The sequence below is a fragment of the Poecilia mexicana genome, unplaced genomic scaffold (genome assembly GCF_051168715.1).
Source record: "Poecilia mexicana isolate PSO_F unplaced genomic scaffold, ASM5116871v1 scaffold_17, whole genome shotgun sequence".
In the NCBI taxonomy this organism is placed as follows: domain Eukaryota; kingdom Metazoa; phylum Chordata; class Actinopteri; order Cyprinodontiformes; family Poeciliidae; genus Poecilia; species Poecilia mexicana.
The window spans coordinates 9928157-9944720 of record NW_028263386.1 but is presented as its reverse complement, the minus strand read 5'-3'; the positions used below and the strand labels follow the sequence as shown (position 1 = coordinate 9944720).

Here is a 16564-nt window from a genome sequence, read left to right as displayed (position 1 = left end):
GAACCAAATGTTTTTTTCTTTTAGATCATTTTGTTATATTAAAAGCATTTGAAAGCATATACATGCTTTTTTATTTTTTCATATTTTATTCTTAAATTTTTTCCAAATATTTAGCAGCGTGGATTTTGTAATTCACTGATATCTAAAAAGAAAACCACCCGGCTCCCATGATATCACAACAATCATGATCCAAACAAGATTTTCCCCTTAAGGCGTGAAAGACACAAGGCTTCGAAATTAGAGGGATTACAGCTCAGGAACAGGTCATCATGTGACAGAGGCAGGAAATGCGGTTCATCCGGACACCAGACTGTTGCTGCAGTTAGAAGATGGACGTTGTTTCCTCTTACCCAGAGAGAATTTATAGCTGTAGCTGTTTGTTGAGGTTAAACCGGCTCTGATCCCTTCGCCTCACCGTGACTCCATAATGCTGGGTGCAAACAACACGGACAGAAATCCCTTATAAAAAGCTTACACCTGAGAGATTCTTAAATTAGCGGTTTAGATGTCCTAAAGCCCCTGTTCTCCTAATTCCTAAGTCCGTTATTTGTAGTTTCCGCTCTGCTTTTTTCAGTAAAAATCCATTTGACTTCTGAACGGCCACATTCAGGCGCAACTCAGTAAATTACGTTATGAAAAAGCTGATGTAATTCAGCTCAAAAAGTGAAACTCATATGTTACAGCAATGGAGTTCAAACATTTACTCTTTATTATTTATTTTTAGTCTAGCTTCTAGTGCAAATATCTTATTACACTTAAAATAAGACAAAACTAAGTTTTAAGAAAGATATATGAGATTGTTTTAAGTAAATAATTCCTTAGTATTGACAAAAAAGTATTTTTCATTGGTAGATAAAATCACTACTAGATTTTAAACTAGACTAGACATGTTTTCCATGTTACAGGAGAAATAATCTGCCAAAGGAACTAGCACTGTGTCATCAATATTAAGGAATTATTTACTTAAAACAAGCTCCTCTAAATTACTGATAAGTTACTTTTGAGTTAGTTTTGTCTTATTTTAAATATACTAAAATATTTGCACTAGAAACTCGATAAAACTACTTGGTAAGATTTTGTGTTTTTGCAGTGTAGCTCTTGTAATTTTGGTGAATACAGCTTAAAGGTAATGAAAACACATACATCTCTGTTTCCTCAAAAATTTATCACAGCTTCATATTTACAAAAAAAAGTGGAGTTTTTCAGCTTATTACTGCAGTTTCTCCCACAGCTGCTCCACATTTAACCTGATTAGCTAATCAGGTTCGCTGTCATTGCCTCAGTATAAAAGCTGCTCTCTGGTTTCCTTTCATCATTGCTACTCAAGGTCCATTAGTTGCTTTTTATTGTAAGTTTTCTCCATTTATTAAACGCTCCTCTTCTAACATGGTTTGTTCTACATTTGAGTCCTTTTCTACTACAAACCATAACAGAGACAGCGCTAAAAATGGGAATACCAAGGTGAGAATCACATTTACCAAAAGGTTTACTTATGAGAAACAATAAGAAATGACCTAGTCAAAGTCTTGAACCTGATTTAGACATACTGCGGCAAACATGTCATTTATGCTGGAAGAAAAACGTTCCTATATGGTTCAATTAACACAGTTCTGCAAAGAAAATTAGGCCAAGATTCCTCCACAGCGACGTTAAAGACTTATCTTAAATCAGAGATGGCCAAGTCTAATCATAAAATGCTACTTTCCTCGACTTTTAAATGCATCCCTGCTTCAAACATGCCTGAATCAAATGACTGAATCCGCTCTGTAGAAGTCTGGTAACAGTTCGTTTAATTAATCGGAATCAGAATTTCTTTTATTGTCATTGTGCAAGAAAGAAAGGACAACAAAATTTAAAATGTATGTCATGTCAAATAATTGAATAAAATAAGCAAATATAGTAGAAACACAGAAACGGATGTGGTGGAGTAAGGATAGCTGCAGGATCGTAGCTTTCGAATGCTGGACTGGACCACCTCAGTCCTAAATGGTTTAGTGTGGGATTAGCAAATTAAATCTTTGTGTATGCACTCTGGTTATTGTTAAAAACAGTTTGATCTCAAAAATTTGAGAGAGATTAAAGAGCAAAGACAGGTTGCCAGGGCAACACAGACACACACACACACACGTGGCACAAACAGCCATGTACCCACACACAAGGGCAACTCAGATTAACCAATTAACTTAACAGCCTGTTTTCAGTCTAGGAGGAACCCAGAGTACTGGAAAGACCCCAGAAATCCCAAAACCTTAAAGGCAACAAATCCACCAGGGAAGCACTGACTTCTCCCTCCTGGATGTTTCTATTCCAGGATGGATAACTAGATCCTCCAGCAAATTTGAAATCTGCCTGTGGTTGTCCTACTAGTGACACCTGCCAAGAGCAGAGTCTCCCCAGAAGATGGAGCTCCTCTCCCTGCCTCAGTGCCCCAGTAGCCTTGCTGGCTAAACTCAATTAGTTGCTTGCTTGTTTCTTGTCCTTTATCCTGTATTCCATACTTCATGATCATCTCACTATTTCTGGGGTCCAAGAAGGCAAAATACCAGAACTTCAGAAACTGACAGCCACTCCTAAACATTAACTTTGTTGTCCAAAAGAAATTTTGTAGTTACTTTTCTCATGATGCTATTTATTTTGTGAACCTTCTTTGAATCAGACAAAAATTATGTCAAAAGTTTGTGCAGGAAAATGTTTTTGTTTGTGCTGCTATCATTTTAAAGTTATAAATAAATGTTTCCAGAGGTCATGAAAAGTCAACCAACCCCCACATGCTGCCACTGCCATGATGCTGCCACTGCCATGATTCTGCCACTGCCATGATTCTGCCAGTCCCATGATTCTGCCAGTCCCATGATGCTGCCGCTGCCACTCCCATGATGCTGCCCCTCCCAGGATGCTGCCACTGCCATGATGCTGCCACTCCCATGATGCTGCCGCTGCCACTGCCAGGATGCTGCCACTGCCAGGATGCTGCCACTGCCAGGATGCTGCCACTGCCATGATGCTGCCACTGCCAGGATGCTGCCACTGCCAGGATGCTGCCACTGCCAGGATGCTGCCACTGCCAGGATGCTGCCACTGCCAGGATGCTGCCACTGCCAGGATGCTGCCACTGCCAGGATGCTGCCACTGCCAGGATGCTGCCACTGCCAGGATGCTGCCACTGCCAGGATGCTGCCACTGCCAGGATGCTGCCACTCCCATGATGTTGCCTCTGCCATGATGCTGCCACTGCCATGCTTTCCAGTTGGGATGGTGTCTTTACGCTTGTAAGTTTCCACTTTTTACTCAAAATATAAACATTGTCATTTTTCCCAAACTCTTCATTTGTAGCTTTTATCAGATCAACGGACATGACTCCAAAAATTTACTCATTTTTTTCAGAGTGCTTTTACAAATTATAATCTGGTTCTTTATTTATTAATCCCTGATTTTTCCATAACGTCACAAAAAGAAGCAGGTCAAATGTGTGGCTCCATCTAACTCAAAGGTTATTGATTAATCTATCAGAAGCTTGCAAAAATCATGACATCATCATCATTGGTGCTTTCCTAAATTGTTTGAAATCATAATAATCTAAGATTATGTAAACTTCTATATTTGAAGAATAAGTTAATAGAAAATATCTAAAATAATCTCTATCCTTGTTCTAGTTAGCAAAAAGAAATAATTTAGGTATTCTTAACAGACCCAAAACATGAAATTGTTAAAAAAAAAGAAGTTATCTTTTTATATAATCTGTTAATATCTGGTTACAGACTGTACTGTGTAAGCTCTTCCTCATCTCTCCGTCATCAGAGAGCCATATGTTGACATCTTTTAAAGAAGTATTGATCAGCAGATCTCCAGACTTTCTGTCATGTCACCCACTTTCTTCCACTCTGATCTTGACTCAACAATAGGAAAGTTAATAAATACTGAATGAAAGAGCTAAAAAGCTCAACAGAGAAGAAGTGTGACCAGAAAAAAAGAGAAACTTTACACAAGACCAAAGAAACCCGTCATCTTTTGAGTTAATCTAACCACGTTACTCTTTGGGGATTAAATTGTTGTTGCTAAAATACCATTGTAATCTTTATAACTTGTTATAGATTTAACTGAAGAAATGTAGATGAGCTTACATTTCTTAAAAATCAGATTTTAAATTGTTTAGAGCTGTGATGATTAATAGATCTGCTTTATGTGGTTTATTTTGTCATTATTTTTTATAGCAAAACAAAAACTTATGAAAACTGTCAATTTCACTGACTGAAAGTACAGAAATAAATTACTAGGGCTTTATTCCAAAAACCTAAAGTTACAAAAGTCTGGCACATCAATAAAGAAATAAGGGTAAGACGAGTTATCCGTTGTTTTTATGCCAGTTCCAAAGCAAACGTCACTTTACACCAAAGGTACAAAATAAATTGTGATGAAGCATTTTCCCTCTAAGCTCTTTTGTTTTTGCATTTCTGCTACATTTCAGATCATAAAGCTAATTTTAAGATCAGCCCAAGATACCCAAAGTAAATACAAAGTGCAGTTTCCTCATTAGGATTTAATTTCTTTGAGGGAATAAACTTTCCAAATCAGTCTGGTCTTGTGTGAGAAAATTGACAGATAGCATAATGAAGTGTTTCTGTATTTTACATCATTGTAGAGGAATTTTGGGCAACTCTTCTTTGCAGAATTGTTCAGTTCAGCCAAATTGGAGGAATTTTAAATATGAACAACCTTTTCATCAAGCAGATTTGGGTCTGGACTTTGAGAAGTCTACATTAATTTTTGACTCATTAATAGGTGGATTTGTTAGTGCTTTGAATTAGTGTAGTGCTGAGCTGGAGAACCCAACACGGCTGCTTAGTGTCCAATCTTGACTTAGGAATTTTTCTGGTTGAGAATAATATGTTTCATTGAGATATTGCAGCCTACTTCATGTTGTCAGACAGGTCCTACAGTAATTTCCTGATGTTACACACCTGATGATAATTAGATGTTTTATTCAAAGTATTCTGAAACATGTTGTGGAAGCATAAAATGATTGAAAATCTATTTGTACAACATTTCTGTACCAATTACAATAATATAACTCTTGATCAAATAGTGCATTCATCCTTAAAGGAGGCTCCACTGTCTGCAGAGGGATTCAGATTCAGCCCCATGTTGCCCCCCTCTGCCCCACCCCTCCACATTGTTTCTGCTGTTTGGCTAATTTTCTTTGCTGCCCACCAACTGTGAACAACTAGCTCCTCACTAGGCATTAAAGAAAACATCATTCAAAGTGCAGACCCCTCCTTTAAGCTTGGTTAGCACAAACTGTCAGATTAGGAGGTCTGAGAGGATGATCCAGCCAATATTCAGTCGGATTTCTGCCAAATTACCACCAAGCATGTTTGGGACAGCTCTTTTGCACCCTGGGGAGCACAATACTCCTGACACCCAAACTAGACGTGTGTAAAAAAAAAAAAACAACAGAGATTACAAGACTGATCAGTGGAGCTGTAGCGATCTACAAACAGCAGCGTTCAGTTTCTCTGCATGGTGCCACTAAGCAGTGAAGGAGGGGGCTGGCCATTTTGCCACTGGAAAAAGAAGCTAAGCATTTAGGTGTCTTAACTGTGGCCTAAAGTGCTAACACGGGATTAGTGAGGTAAACGTTGAAAGAGGTTTAGCACTCCATGCTTAGGGACCAGTGCTGCTTCAGTAATTACACATCAGTTGCAAGGTGCAGCGGGTGGTTGGATGGGAGATCATAGTGATGTCAGGACAGGGAGGGCTTACCGCAGGAGATAAGGCCAGCTAATGGAGATGAAATGAATCGGTATTTAAAAGGTCTCTCTTAGTTAAGGCACTTTGCTGGCAGCAGATTGTGCTCAGTCCACTGCCCAGTTGGATGCTGAAGGAGACACAGAGGAGAGACGAGCTCTTATCGGTTTGAAATTACCTTCAGGTTGTATTTTTGTTTTTTCTTTTCACCTGAATTGCAGCAACACCTGAAAGCTCTGCCAAGGTAAAGGTAAGTCACTAAAAATGTTTTTTTTTTCACAGGTTTTCTTTCAGTTTTTTTTTTTTTTTGAGTCTTTTACTGCAACATGCTGCATAATCATAACCTCATGGGTCAATAAAATTAACCAAGCATCTAACAACATATTTATTTTTTTCTGTTTTGTTAAAATTCCATGTGAGAAACTAGATTGCATCAGCAAGAAACTTTATACAACCAACTAATACTGTTGTAATTACTCTATTAAATAAGCGCTTAAAATACTCAGTTAATCAAATACAGTAATTAGTTCAGCTTCTTCATGTGGGTCAGTAATAATCTGAAGGAAAAAGAAATAAATCAGGTTAAGCTAGCATTTTATTACGGGAAATTGTTTCTGAAAATGACATTCACGATGCACAAAAGTCTCAAGAAATGCAATCTGCTTCATGCAACTGCCAGAATGTGCATGGCTCCAACCTGTGTGTGTTGTGTTGGGGGATTAGGAAGGACTAGACATCGTTTCTGTCTTGTCTGATATGACCTCCTCAGGACTCCATCTAAGTTGTCAGCAATTTTTCTCTTTAATTCATTCTTGTAATGAGATTAACCAGGCAACTGCAAATCCGAGGAGTCCAATCCCCGGATTTGGCAGCTGTGGTGTGGCCTCTGCTTGCTGAAGGAAATACGGCAGAGGTGGTTGTGTTTTTTTTCTATGCAGCTCACCTTTCGTGATAGTTTCACTCGCACAAAACTAAAAGATGCTTAAAATGTCCATGTAAGATTTGCTTACCTCAGGAAAGTGAGCTGAAGTTCAAAGGTTCACTGGAGAAATCCAAACAGCGATATGCTGCAAGTTGGAGCTCATGTTTTGCCTGTAATGTATTGTTTGCATTTCAGTCAGTACATCCAATTTTTAAAAAGTATAGAGAGGAAGACTGATGAAAAAAATGTAAATAAAACAACTCTCGCTGAACTTTGCTGGCTCGCTTAGTTTTTGCTTATGTAATAATTCGTTTTCTGAAGCTTATGCTTGTGTTTTACTGTAGCTACAATTGTTGGGTTGGTTCTTTTACACATATTTGGGTTATTTTGCCTGAACAGTTTTGTTCTCTTAGGATAAAATTAATATTTTATTTGCTACGTAAGGTTAGCTATGTTCAACATTTACTCTTTTAACTCAAAGATTTGCTCATAAACTTAATAGGGACGCTCAGTATTAGAAAAATCACTAAATCACTAAAGCTAATGCTAGCTTGATTAACTTCCAGTTAATCAAGCTAGCATTAGCATTTACATATTGACCAAAGATTTGTTCATAAAGTCAATATAAAAATTAAGTATTAGGAATGATCAAAAATAAGCTTTGATTTTATGCAGCACAGTTATTCGCTTATGCTAACATTAGGGTTTTTTTAGCGCCAATCTATGCTAGCACTAGTACAACATTTAAACTGTGACCAAAAAATTGCTCAAAGTAAAATGAAGAACTTAAATTAAAAATATATTTATTAATCTTATGCAGCATGTAGTTATTTAAGAGGATTCATTTCAGCTAACATTAACATTTTAGTTCCAAAAGTAGTTTGTGGCGCTAAGTGGTCAGCATTAATACATTCACCAATTTGGCATAAAGTTAAGTGGTTTTAGAAAAATAGCATACAATTATTTATAATAGGCTGCACAGTGGTGCAGTTGATTTGAGTTTGTTCACTTTTACAAATATTGACCTCTTGGCTGCTAAGTAGTTAGCATAACCTAAAACTTACTTTTTTTGACACTAAAGCTATGAGAAAATATTCTTTCATGATGTCAATAGAGATTAAAAAACACAAATAAACATCATTGTTCCTAAATTGCAGAGTGCTGCGGTCATTTATCATGTATATTTACTAAAGGGAACATTAGGATTTTAGCTAAGTGTGGTTAGCATTGTTAAACGTTCACATATTGGTCAATAATAGATATTTCCTGTGAGTTCTTCCGTGTATTTTTGTAGAAACTTTGACTTCCACCCACATTCCAAAAACATAAAGTATCGAGTTTATTAGACTGTAAATTTACTTTGGGGTTCAACATCCTGTTTCTGTTGGAGAGTCTTATTTTCAAGAATAACAAGACTAGTTTTAATCTTGAGTGAGACAATAGAGGCGTTAACAGTGATGTGTCCAAAGTTGTGGCCCGCAGGCCAATTCTGGCCACGAATGTCTCACACCAGCAGAACCCACCTTTAAAAATGATCTTTGTTGACGAGATCTGCAACCATTTTTTAAGGAGAGATTGAAAACGTAAGAAAATACAACACATTAGAACCCCTCAAAAAATGAAATTGTATATCTTTATTTAAGTAAACCAAATGTGCAGGACCCTTACTGTCTTTTGGCTCAACAATGAAAAGCTAAGTATTTTGTTCATTTCGTTAAAATATTTTGTGTTTTATACGTAAAATTATATAAATATTTCAAAATAATATTTTAGCATCTTTAATTTAAAATTAAATCAAAAATCAAACTAAAACTGGCAGATAAGACATGAATGTGTTTGGCAAACCATCCTCTTTCCATCTGAATTAATCTAAAGGGCTGTTTCACCATTTTCACTGTAGTGGACTGCATCATCTCTAGTTTGAAATAAAAAAAATTAAATTAAACTTGAACTAGATCATTCTAAGATGAAGACAGATTCTCTAAAACACAGTTCAACATTTGTGAAGCTTTGTGGAAACAAAAGATGAGAATTTTTTATTTCAGACACACAGCTAAAATCTCATTTAATGTTACACCTCTAATATGAGGAGGTATTTGTCCTGTGTCACTTTTGATTCATGGGATGAATGGTTAAGTTTACCTTAAATATTACTTTAGTCACTTATTTGAGCTTTTACATTAAAAGGCTTCTTGTTCTTGTCTTGAGATAAAACAGGAAACATAAAGTCCTTCAAATTTTCTCTACTCAAAACAAACTGAACAACTTTTCACCATTAAAAATTTAGATTTTTGTAGACTTTCTTTACTCAGATGAAGCTGCACATTTCACAAATCTTAAATACTGTGTGTGTAAACCTTGGGGATTTCAGTTTCCACTCCTGTTATAGAAATAAAAACTTTTAAAAAATCCTTTCCATTGATTTGCTGATGTTAGTGGTTGTGACATGGATAAGGAAGGCGCTAGATGTGGCATGTGTTCTTGCCACATAGCTCCACATAAACCGATTGCTTCCCCAGATTTATCCCCAAGGTGTTTTTGGGACATCCTGGGAGCTAATGGAGACTAATAGGCTTAGCACTTAGAGGTGTATTGTCCGGGATGCTTACTGGCAAGGTTTGCTAAGGGTAAAACTCTAAACGTGCGGATTACCTCTAACACATCCCTTTAAAGTGCTGTATAGCCAGGACTTAGCTAATAGGATCCTGGGGGTAGCAGGGGCCTGGGAAGGTGGGGATGGGGAGTGGGCCGGGCCAGGAAGGTCAGCAGATGTAGGCAGCAGACTGTTGCAGGACTAACAGAGGGATTACAGCCCTCAGATTACACGGCTTTCAGAGGGAACTTGAGGGACTGTGGATAATGCATGATGCCTTGGGGCATTTTTTCATGGCAGCATTTGTCTGGAAGGAGTTGGACATCAGAAACAATAAAAGTGCACAGTTAACACATGCCTGACAAACATATCAATCATGGGCTGATTCAATCAGCCTAAGAGGATTCATTTAAAGAGGCGGCCTGAGACATTCATGTTTGCAGCTGCAGGTTGGCCCTTAATTAGCAGAACTGGATTACTGAGTCATTTACAGTATCATATTTTGTAATGGGATTTGGGCAACACGGGGAGGCTAATTTATTTTTTCCAGGCTGCAAATTAATGCTTGTCTCAGTGCTAGACTTGAATCACGACTAAATGTCCTTACGAGGATAGAAAAAGTCAAAATCATCAGCAAAAGAGCATATTTGCTGGCCTTTGCATAGGGAGAGGATTTGGATTTACGGATTAATTTTGTGATGAAGGTTACAGCCAAGGTGGATTTAAGATTGTTATTAGTGGAGTTTGAAAGGTGAGATTAAGGGTGAGAGGATAATGTGGTGGATGACATCTCCAAGGGGAGCTTTAGAAAAGATCAAATTTAATGTAAGGAAACGTTAAAAAAATACATAAAGAAACATAAATAACACTGAGGTTGTTTGTTTATTTTCAGAAAAGATGAGAAAAGTCAAGGTTTCATGTTCAGGCTGAAAATGATGTCACATACTCAGATATTTGCTTTCATTGTTAATAAAGGTTACTTTTTATTCATTTTGATAAACATTAGAAATTATTATTTAATAAAGTATTAAATGATTCTCTAATTTTCTATTCATTTCGATTCGCGCCGCATTAAAAAAAAAAAAAAGATATCTGCTGCCCTCTAACGGCAAAAAGAAGATACTACAAGTTAAGCGATTGGGAAATCCAAGCGAGGAAAATGTACTCAATAAAATCCAAACTCAAAACATTTAAAATAATTCCGAATGAGTTCATCTTCATATGTTAAGCAGCAAATCACATTACATTAAATTCTGTTTGTGAGCAGGATTCCTGAGGAGGTCGAAGGTGGTGTGTTTGTGATGACCCCCAGGGAGCAGCTGAGGAAGATGACGGCACTGGGCGAACAGGGGACTCTGGATGAGAAGCACTGGTACCGGCTGGTCAACGGCATGTCAGCTGGAGGTGAGGATCCTGATCTTCATGCAAATCCAGCTTTTAGACTCATTATGTGGTGAATTTGGCAGATCGTCATGCAGCAGCGCCTGGAAGCTGAGGAGCATTTACAGTCGGGGCATGTTACAGCTTCCTGTCCTGTCAGGCTGATCTCAATGGCCTGTGCTGCTATTTTCTCTGCTCTTGTAGAACTGAGGCAAAGACAGGAGCTGATAATGAGGAACCAGATGGCCATGGCGCCGCAGATCCTCGCTCAGGGCCAGCAGAGGCTGCAGGGGGTCCCGGCACAGTTCGAACCTCGATTTATGGAGAGGTCTGGATCTGAATTCACCTACATAATCAAGTCTTCCTGCACCCAAGAGTTTCAAGCAGACATTTTAAACTTTTTGGAAATATCTATTTTAGTAAATTCAACATTTTAATGGTGCAAAATTTTCAGTTTAGCAGTTTTGTCATTTAAATATATAATGAAAACATGTTTTATCCATCAGATGAAGCCTGTGGATTATTTAAATCTTGAATTTAGAAATCCAAGCTTAAAATTGGAAAATAAATAGAGAAGCTATCCTACATTGGATATTTGTAAAAAAAAAAAAAAAAAAAAAAGATGTTATATTTGTCTTTGGATGCTCTAAACTAATTCTATTTATTTGCACTGGGAGCAGAAATGGCTCTTTGGACTGTAACAATCCAGAATAGATCATTAAAAAAGTTAAAAATAAGCAACAAAATTCAATGTTGAAATGTAAAATAAGCCAAAGAAGGGATGTCAACAACGGAGAGATAACCGTTCATGAATATGTAAGTTTGGGGCCTTGAAGTCCTTTTAAGAAATTGATCTAAATACTAAAAATGACAACCAGAAAGCACATGTATTTTATAAAAGTTGCAAAAGACGAAAAACAGGACTTGAAATTAAATAAAAGCTTAATAGAAGTACATTGACTGTTTATACTGATTTTTTCAAGAGTCGAGGTTTTTGATCTCCTACGATTTCATTTTGTGGGTCAGAAGCTGGAAAATTTGTGAACTTCTGGTTTAGAGGGTAAAAACGTGGGAATGACCTAAGCACAATTTTAAGCACCTCTAGAAACAGATTAAAATGAAAACAACTCAAAGGATTTTCCAGCAATCTGAAACTGACAGCTGGAAAAATGTGATATTCAACTAATTGTTTCTCAACAAGTTGTTCCACTACAACTTGTCTGACATCTCATCCTTTGACCTCATCAGGGAGCTGGTTCCTCCCACAGACATGGTAACATCCGAGGCGAGGCAGATGCACATGGGGCCTCACCTGGGCCCACCTCTTCCGCCCCACGCCAACGTCCTGCCTGGCAGAACCTTCCCGGGACCAGGTGAGCGCAGCCGTCCCACCTGAGAGAATTTCAAGCTTTGGTGTTAGGACTTAACAGGATGTTCTCTATTTTTCCCATTTTCCTCCTTCTCAGCTGGCTACGGCTTCCTGCCCTCGGAACCAATGGAAACGGTTGCCCGGCGACAGGAGCTCATACACAAGCAAAACATAGCAAGGTAGAGCATCATCACCGCACTTACCGACTGTGTTTGGTTTAGTTAGTGCAAATATCTTAGTACACTTGAAACAAGTAACTTTATAGCAAGATATAAAAGCCTGTTTAAATTAAGTAATTCCTTACTATTCATATAAAAAGTACTATAATGCAAAAACACAACATCTTGCCAAGTATTTTTGGCATCTTATAAGACAAAACTAACTTACAAAGAACTTTTTAGTAAGAAAAAGGAGCTTGCAAAGAATTATTTCATATTGTTATAAATTAAACAATCTTTCATTGGACCAAGACATTTTCCCCTTATTACAAGTTAAAATGTTTTGTTTCACTGGCAAATTATTTCACTTATAACTAGTACTTTTTTTAAAATCAATATTAATTTAGGAGTTATTGATTTAAAGCAAGCTTGTCAACCATATTGAAAAGTTACTTTGGTTTGTCTTATTTCAAGTGTACCAAAATATTTGCAGTAGAAACCAGATCAGATTTAGTGTAGTTTCACTAGTAGATTATTTCACTTACAATAAGATTTGAAGTTTGAAGTGAAATAATGTGACAGTGGTATTAATACTTTCCCATCAATATTGAGGAATTATTGGCTTAAAACAAGCTCTGATATCTTGCTGAAAAGTTACTTGTAAGTTAGTTCTGTAGTAAGATATTTGACCTACAAACTCGATCAAATATACTCGGCATGATTTTGTGCTAAATTCTCTTAGCAGCAGAAAGTTTGTTCTTACATGTGCACCAAATGTTTGTGCTGACTTATCTTCAGGATGGAGATGAATGCCATCCTGCACCAGAAGGAGCTGGAGAACGCTCACCAAAAAGGGCTGATGGGGATGGAGAATCCCATGTCGTACCATTCCAACCCCATGCTCTTCAGGGGCCGCCAGCGCATGCCAGACGGCCACGACGTCTTCGTCCACCGTCCCTCCCTGGATGAGCTGCACTCCAACAGCATACTCATGTCGGCCAGCCCCTACCCACCCATCAGCTCACTGCACAGGGAGAGAGGTCGGAGGGCTGGGCGGAGGCCCGCCGTCCACAAGAGCACGGAGAACCAGGCGGCCAACCTGAAGCACCAAACTGAAGACAAAAGTGTAGAGCAGAGTCCAGAGGCCACGTCTGGAGAGGAGAAAGAGCTGGAAGCGAAGAGTGACGCGGGAGAAGAGTGCGGCACGAGTAAAACACACCACCAAACGAAAACAGACTCTGAGCTGGCCACAGGAAGCAGGAAGAGCTACAAAGAGGGAGAGGCCGGGCTGCGTAAGACCTGCGCAGCGGCTCAGGACGGGTGTTCAGATATGACCAACGGGGCTTCGAATGATAAAGAAATACCCGGTCAGTGTTCTGCTTTCCAGGAAAAATTCATTTACCCTTCCACCGGCGGCGCTCTCACAGGGATGCCTTACGTCTTCCCTGTCCCAGGAAACGGCTTCCTTCCAACTGGTGAGTCTGTATAAGCAGTATGAGAATTATAGCTTCATTTAAAACTATGAGATGATTAAGTTAACATGTGCCTCCTGCTTTCCAGGTCCACCAAATCTCTTTCTAAACGGCGAGGAAGTACCAGAGGACATAAGGAAGTGGACGGTGAACGACGTCTACAACTTCATCAGCAGTATCCCATCATGTTCAGAATACGCTCAGGTTAGTCATGAGAACATCTCTATTTCTTCTGTTTCTTTTCTTTGTGCTGTAGAATTGTACTATTACAAAATTATGTTTTTAACATATTTGTTAAAACTCTCACCTTGTCATGAAACAAGTAATCTGTGAAAAGATCAAGCTTTTCCATCTCCTCCCAGTGCTATCATTGCCATTTGAAGAAATGCAACCAAAAACAACCAATCAGAGCCAGGAGGAAGGTCTTAGTGCTGTCAATCAACCTTGTGTACACTGCTCAATGAGCTAATGATGGAGAAACAACTTGCTTGATGATGGAGAAACAACTTACGAACTAGCTTGAGTATTCATGCTAGGCTACGCTGTAGCGAACCAGATGTTGTGTAGCAGAAAGCAAGGGGAGTGTGTGAGCAGTGTATACACTAGAATGATTGACAGCACTAAGCCCCTCCTCCTGGGTGCAGATGTCATCAGGACAAGGGGAAAGCAGAGGAGCCTGATCTTTTCACAGTTTAGCTGTCTCATATTGTACTGTCATATTCAGCAAATATATAAAAACATATTTTTTATAAATGTTACAAACTGCAGCTTTAATTCTTCTGAAAATATTTCTCCAGACGTTTAAGGACCACATGATTGATGGAGAAACACTGCCGCTTCTTTCAGAGGAACACCTTCTGGACACGCTGGGGCTCAAACTAGGACCGGCTCTGAAAATACGTTCACAGGTACACAGACCCGAAGTTAAAAGTCAATGTTTACAAAACTGGGTAATTTTTGCCACATAAATTACATTGTAATCTACATAACTATAGATAATAAACAACAAAAACTAAACTAAACCCCTGAGTACAGAAATTTCCTATAAAAGAACACAAAAACATACAAGTTGAGAAATTAAGTCAAGAGATGGCTATAAAAAAGTAGCTATTCATTTAAAGATATCCATATTACAGGTAAGGGAAAACTTTAAGTTTAAAATAATTGAAACTGTGACAGTGAGGAGGATTTTAAGGAATATGAAAAATAATCTCATTGCTCACTACAGTAGTGAATTTTGATCCATTTTGATGGAGTATTTGTCTCTAAACCAGAACAGCAGAACTTTAAACTTAGAAATCGAAGAAAAGTTCAGCTGATTATTGCCATCATCACATGCAGCTTTCTGCATCTAACCTACATCTACTTTGCTTGCATGCCTGCAGGTCTCCAGAAGAATGGGCAGCATGATGTACATGCTGAACCTGCCTCTCTCCGGCGCCGCTCTGCAGGCCGCCTCCGAAAAGCCCGGGGACCGCTCGCCAGAAATGGGCTCCCCCGTCAACTGCAACAGCGAGGACATGGTGGCGAGCCCGAGAGACCCAGAGGTCATCAAATCCACGGAGCATCTTCACGAGGCGGAAAACAGTTCCCCTCCTTCAGCCAGCAGTGAGATGGCCTGATCTATGCAGACACCAAGGACAAATATGAACTGAACCAGGTTCAGGCCTGAAAAGCTGTTTCTTTTGTTTACATAATGAGTTAGTGTTAACGATGGTATTTTCTGCTCAATATGCCCATACATGTACATAGTAAAAAATAAAAAAATAAAAAAATTGCGTTATGAAGTGATACAATATTCTTCTCTTTAAATTTTATACATTATAGTTTCTGATTGTAGGTTTTAATTATTTTTCTAAGCTGATGATTTTCTTTGTTTATTCAGCTGAGCTAAGAACAGTATAAATTATATGCTCTGCAAAAACACCAAATCTATCCAGAAAAGTATTTTTGTTCTAGTTTCAAGTACTTTATCAATATCCAAGAACTGACTTAAAAGAAGCTATCATATATTGCTTAAAAATTACTTTGAAATGAGTTTTTTTTGTGTTTCAAATGTACTTAGATATTTGCACAAGAAACTAGACAAAAATACTGGAAAGATTTTGTGTTTTTTCAATTTGAGAAACATTTAACAATTCAGCAATGCCTCATTTGTGTATTTTGCATCTCCTGTTTGATACTTTTTTGCATTTGTTTGTTTAAAAATAAAGAATTTTTCTACAAATTAATATGTAGTAGAATCTCTCTTTATATATAAGTGTCAAGATAAAGCATTTAATGCATACAGCTGAATCACATCTCACACACAATATTACATGCATCACTGCAATTAATCCCATTCAAACAAATCTGCTGTAATCTCTTGTAATATTCCCATTGAAGAGAAGTCAAGATGGCTGTTAGCAGAATCACTTTTCGGGCACAGCGTTCAACGTGACACCATGAGACTCACTCGGTTTGGCTTTCGTGTTGTTCCCCCTTTGTTTGAAGGACACACCCTTTATTGTACACGAGTGTCTTCAATTAGACAAGTCACGTGATGTGACACAATAATTCAATAATGATAAAAACAACAACAAATGAGAGCACAAAACATTCATAATGTCAACACCCCCACTTGCTCACATTTGGGTAACTTCCTCTGACTCTTAATATTTCAACCAAAATACATTCATGATACACCAAACATAAACATTCCATACTTCCCTAACTTAATCTCTGTTGCTGGTTTAGTTAGTACATCTGCAACCATTTCATTGGTTGGACAGTACTCTAGAAAAACTTTTCCTTCATTTACGACTGATCTGACAAAATGATATTTAATATCAATATGTTTACATCTTTGTCTATATACAGGATTTTTGGCTAAGGATATGGTACCCTGATTGTCTTCATAAATCTTAGCTAAATAATCCAGACCAT

The 16564-nt window shown here is 38.0% G+C and overlaps 1 protein-coding gene across 1 annotated transcript; it reads left to right on the top strand.

Moving 5' to 3' along the window:
• Positions 1–1320: 1320 nt before the first annotated feature.
• On the top strand, positions 1321–15870 carry samd7 (sterile alpha motif domain containing 7). Its single transcript, XM_014984313.2, has 10 exons — positions 1321–1461; positions 2741–3269; positions 10528–10664; positions 10845–10968; positions 11889–12013; positions 12107–12188; positions 12966–13642; positions 13728–13843; positions 14437–14547; positions 15025–15870. Exons 2-10 carry the CDS (start codon positions 2968–2970, stop codon positions 15259–15261), a joined length of 1911 nt encoding a protein of 636 aa, XP_014839799.2. The 5' UTR covers positions 1321–1461; positions 2741–2967; the 3' UTR covers positions 15262–15870.
• The last annotated feature ends 694 nt before the right edge of the window (positions 15871–16564 follow it).

What these genes read in the sequence shown, in the direction of transcription:
- samd7 (XM_014984313.2), top strand. Translation starts at nt 2,968, where the DNA reads ATGCTGCCACTGCCAGGATGCTGCCACTGCCATGATGCTGCCACTGCC. An exon ending in GGGATGGTGTCTTTACGCTT is followed by an intron (nt 3,270 to 10,527) that starts GTAAGTTTCCAC and finishes GTTTGTGAGCAG; the next exon opens with GATTCCTGAGGAGGTCGAAG. An exon ending in CACAAGCAAAACATAGCAAG is followed by an intron (nt 12,189 to 12,965) that starts GTAGAGCATCAT and finishes ACTTATCTTCAG; the next exon opens with GATGGAGATGAATGCCATCC.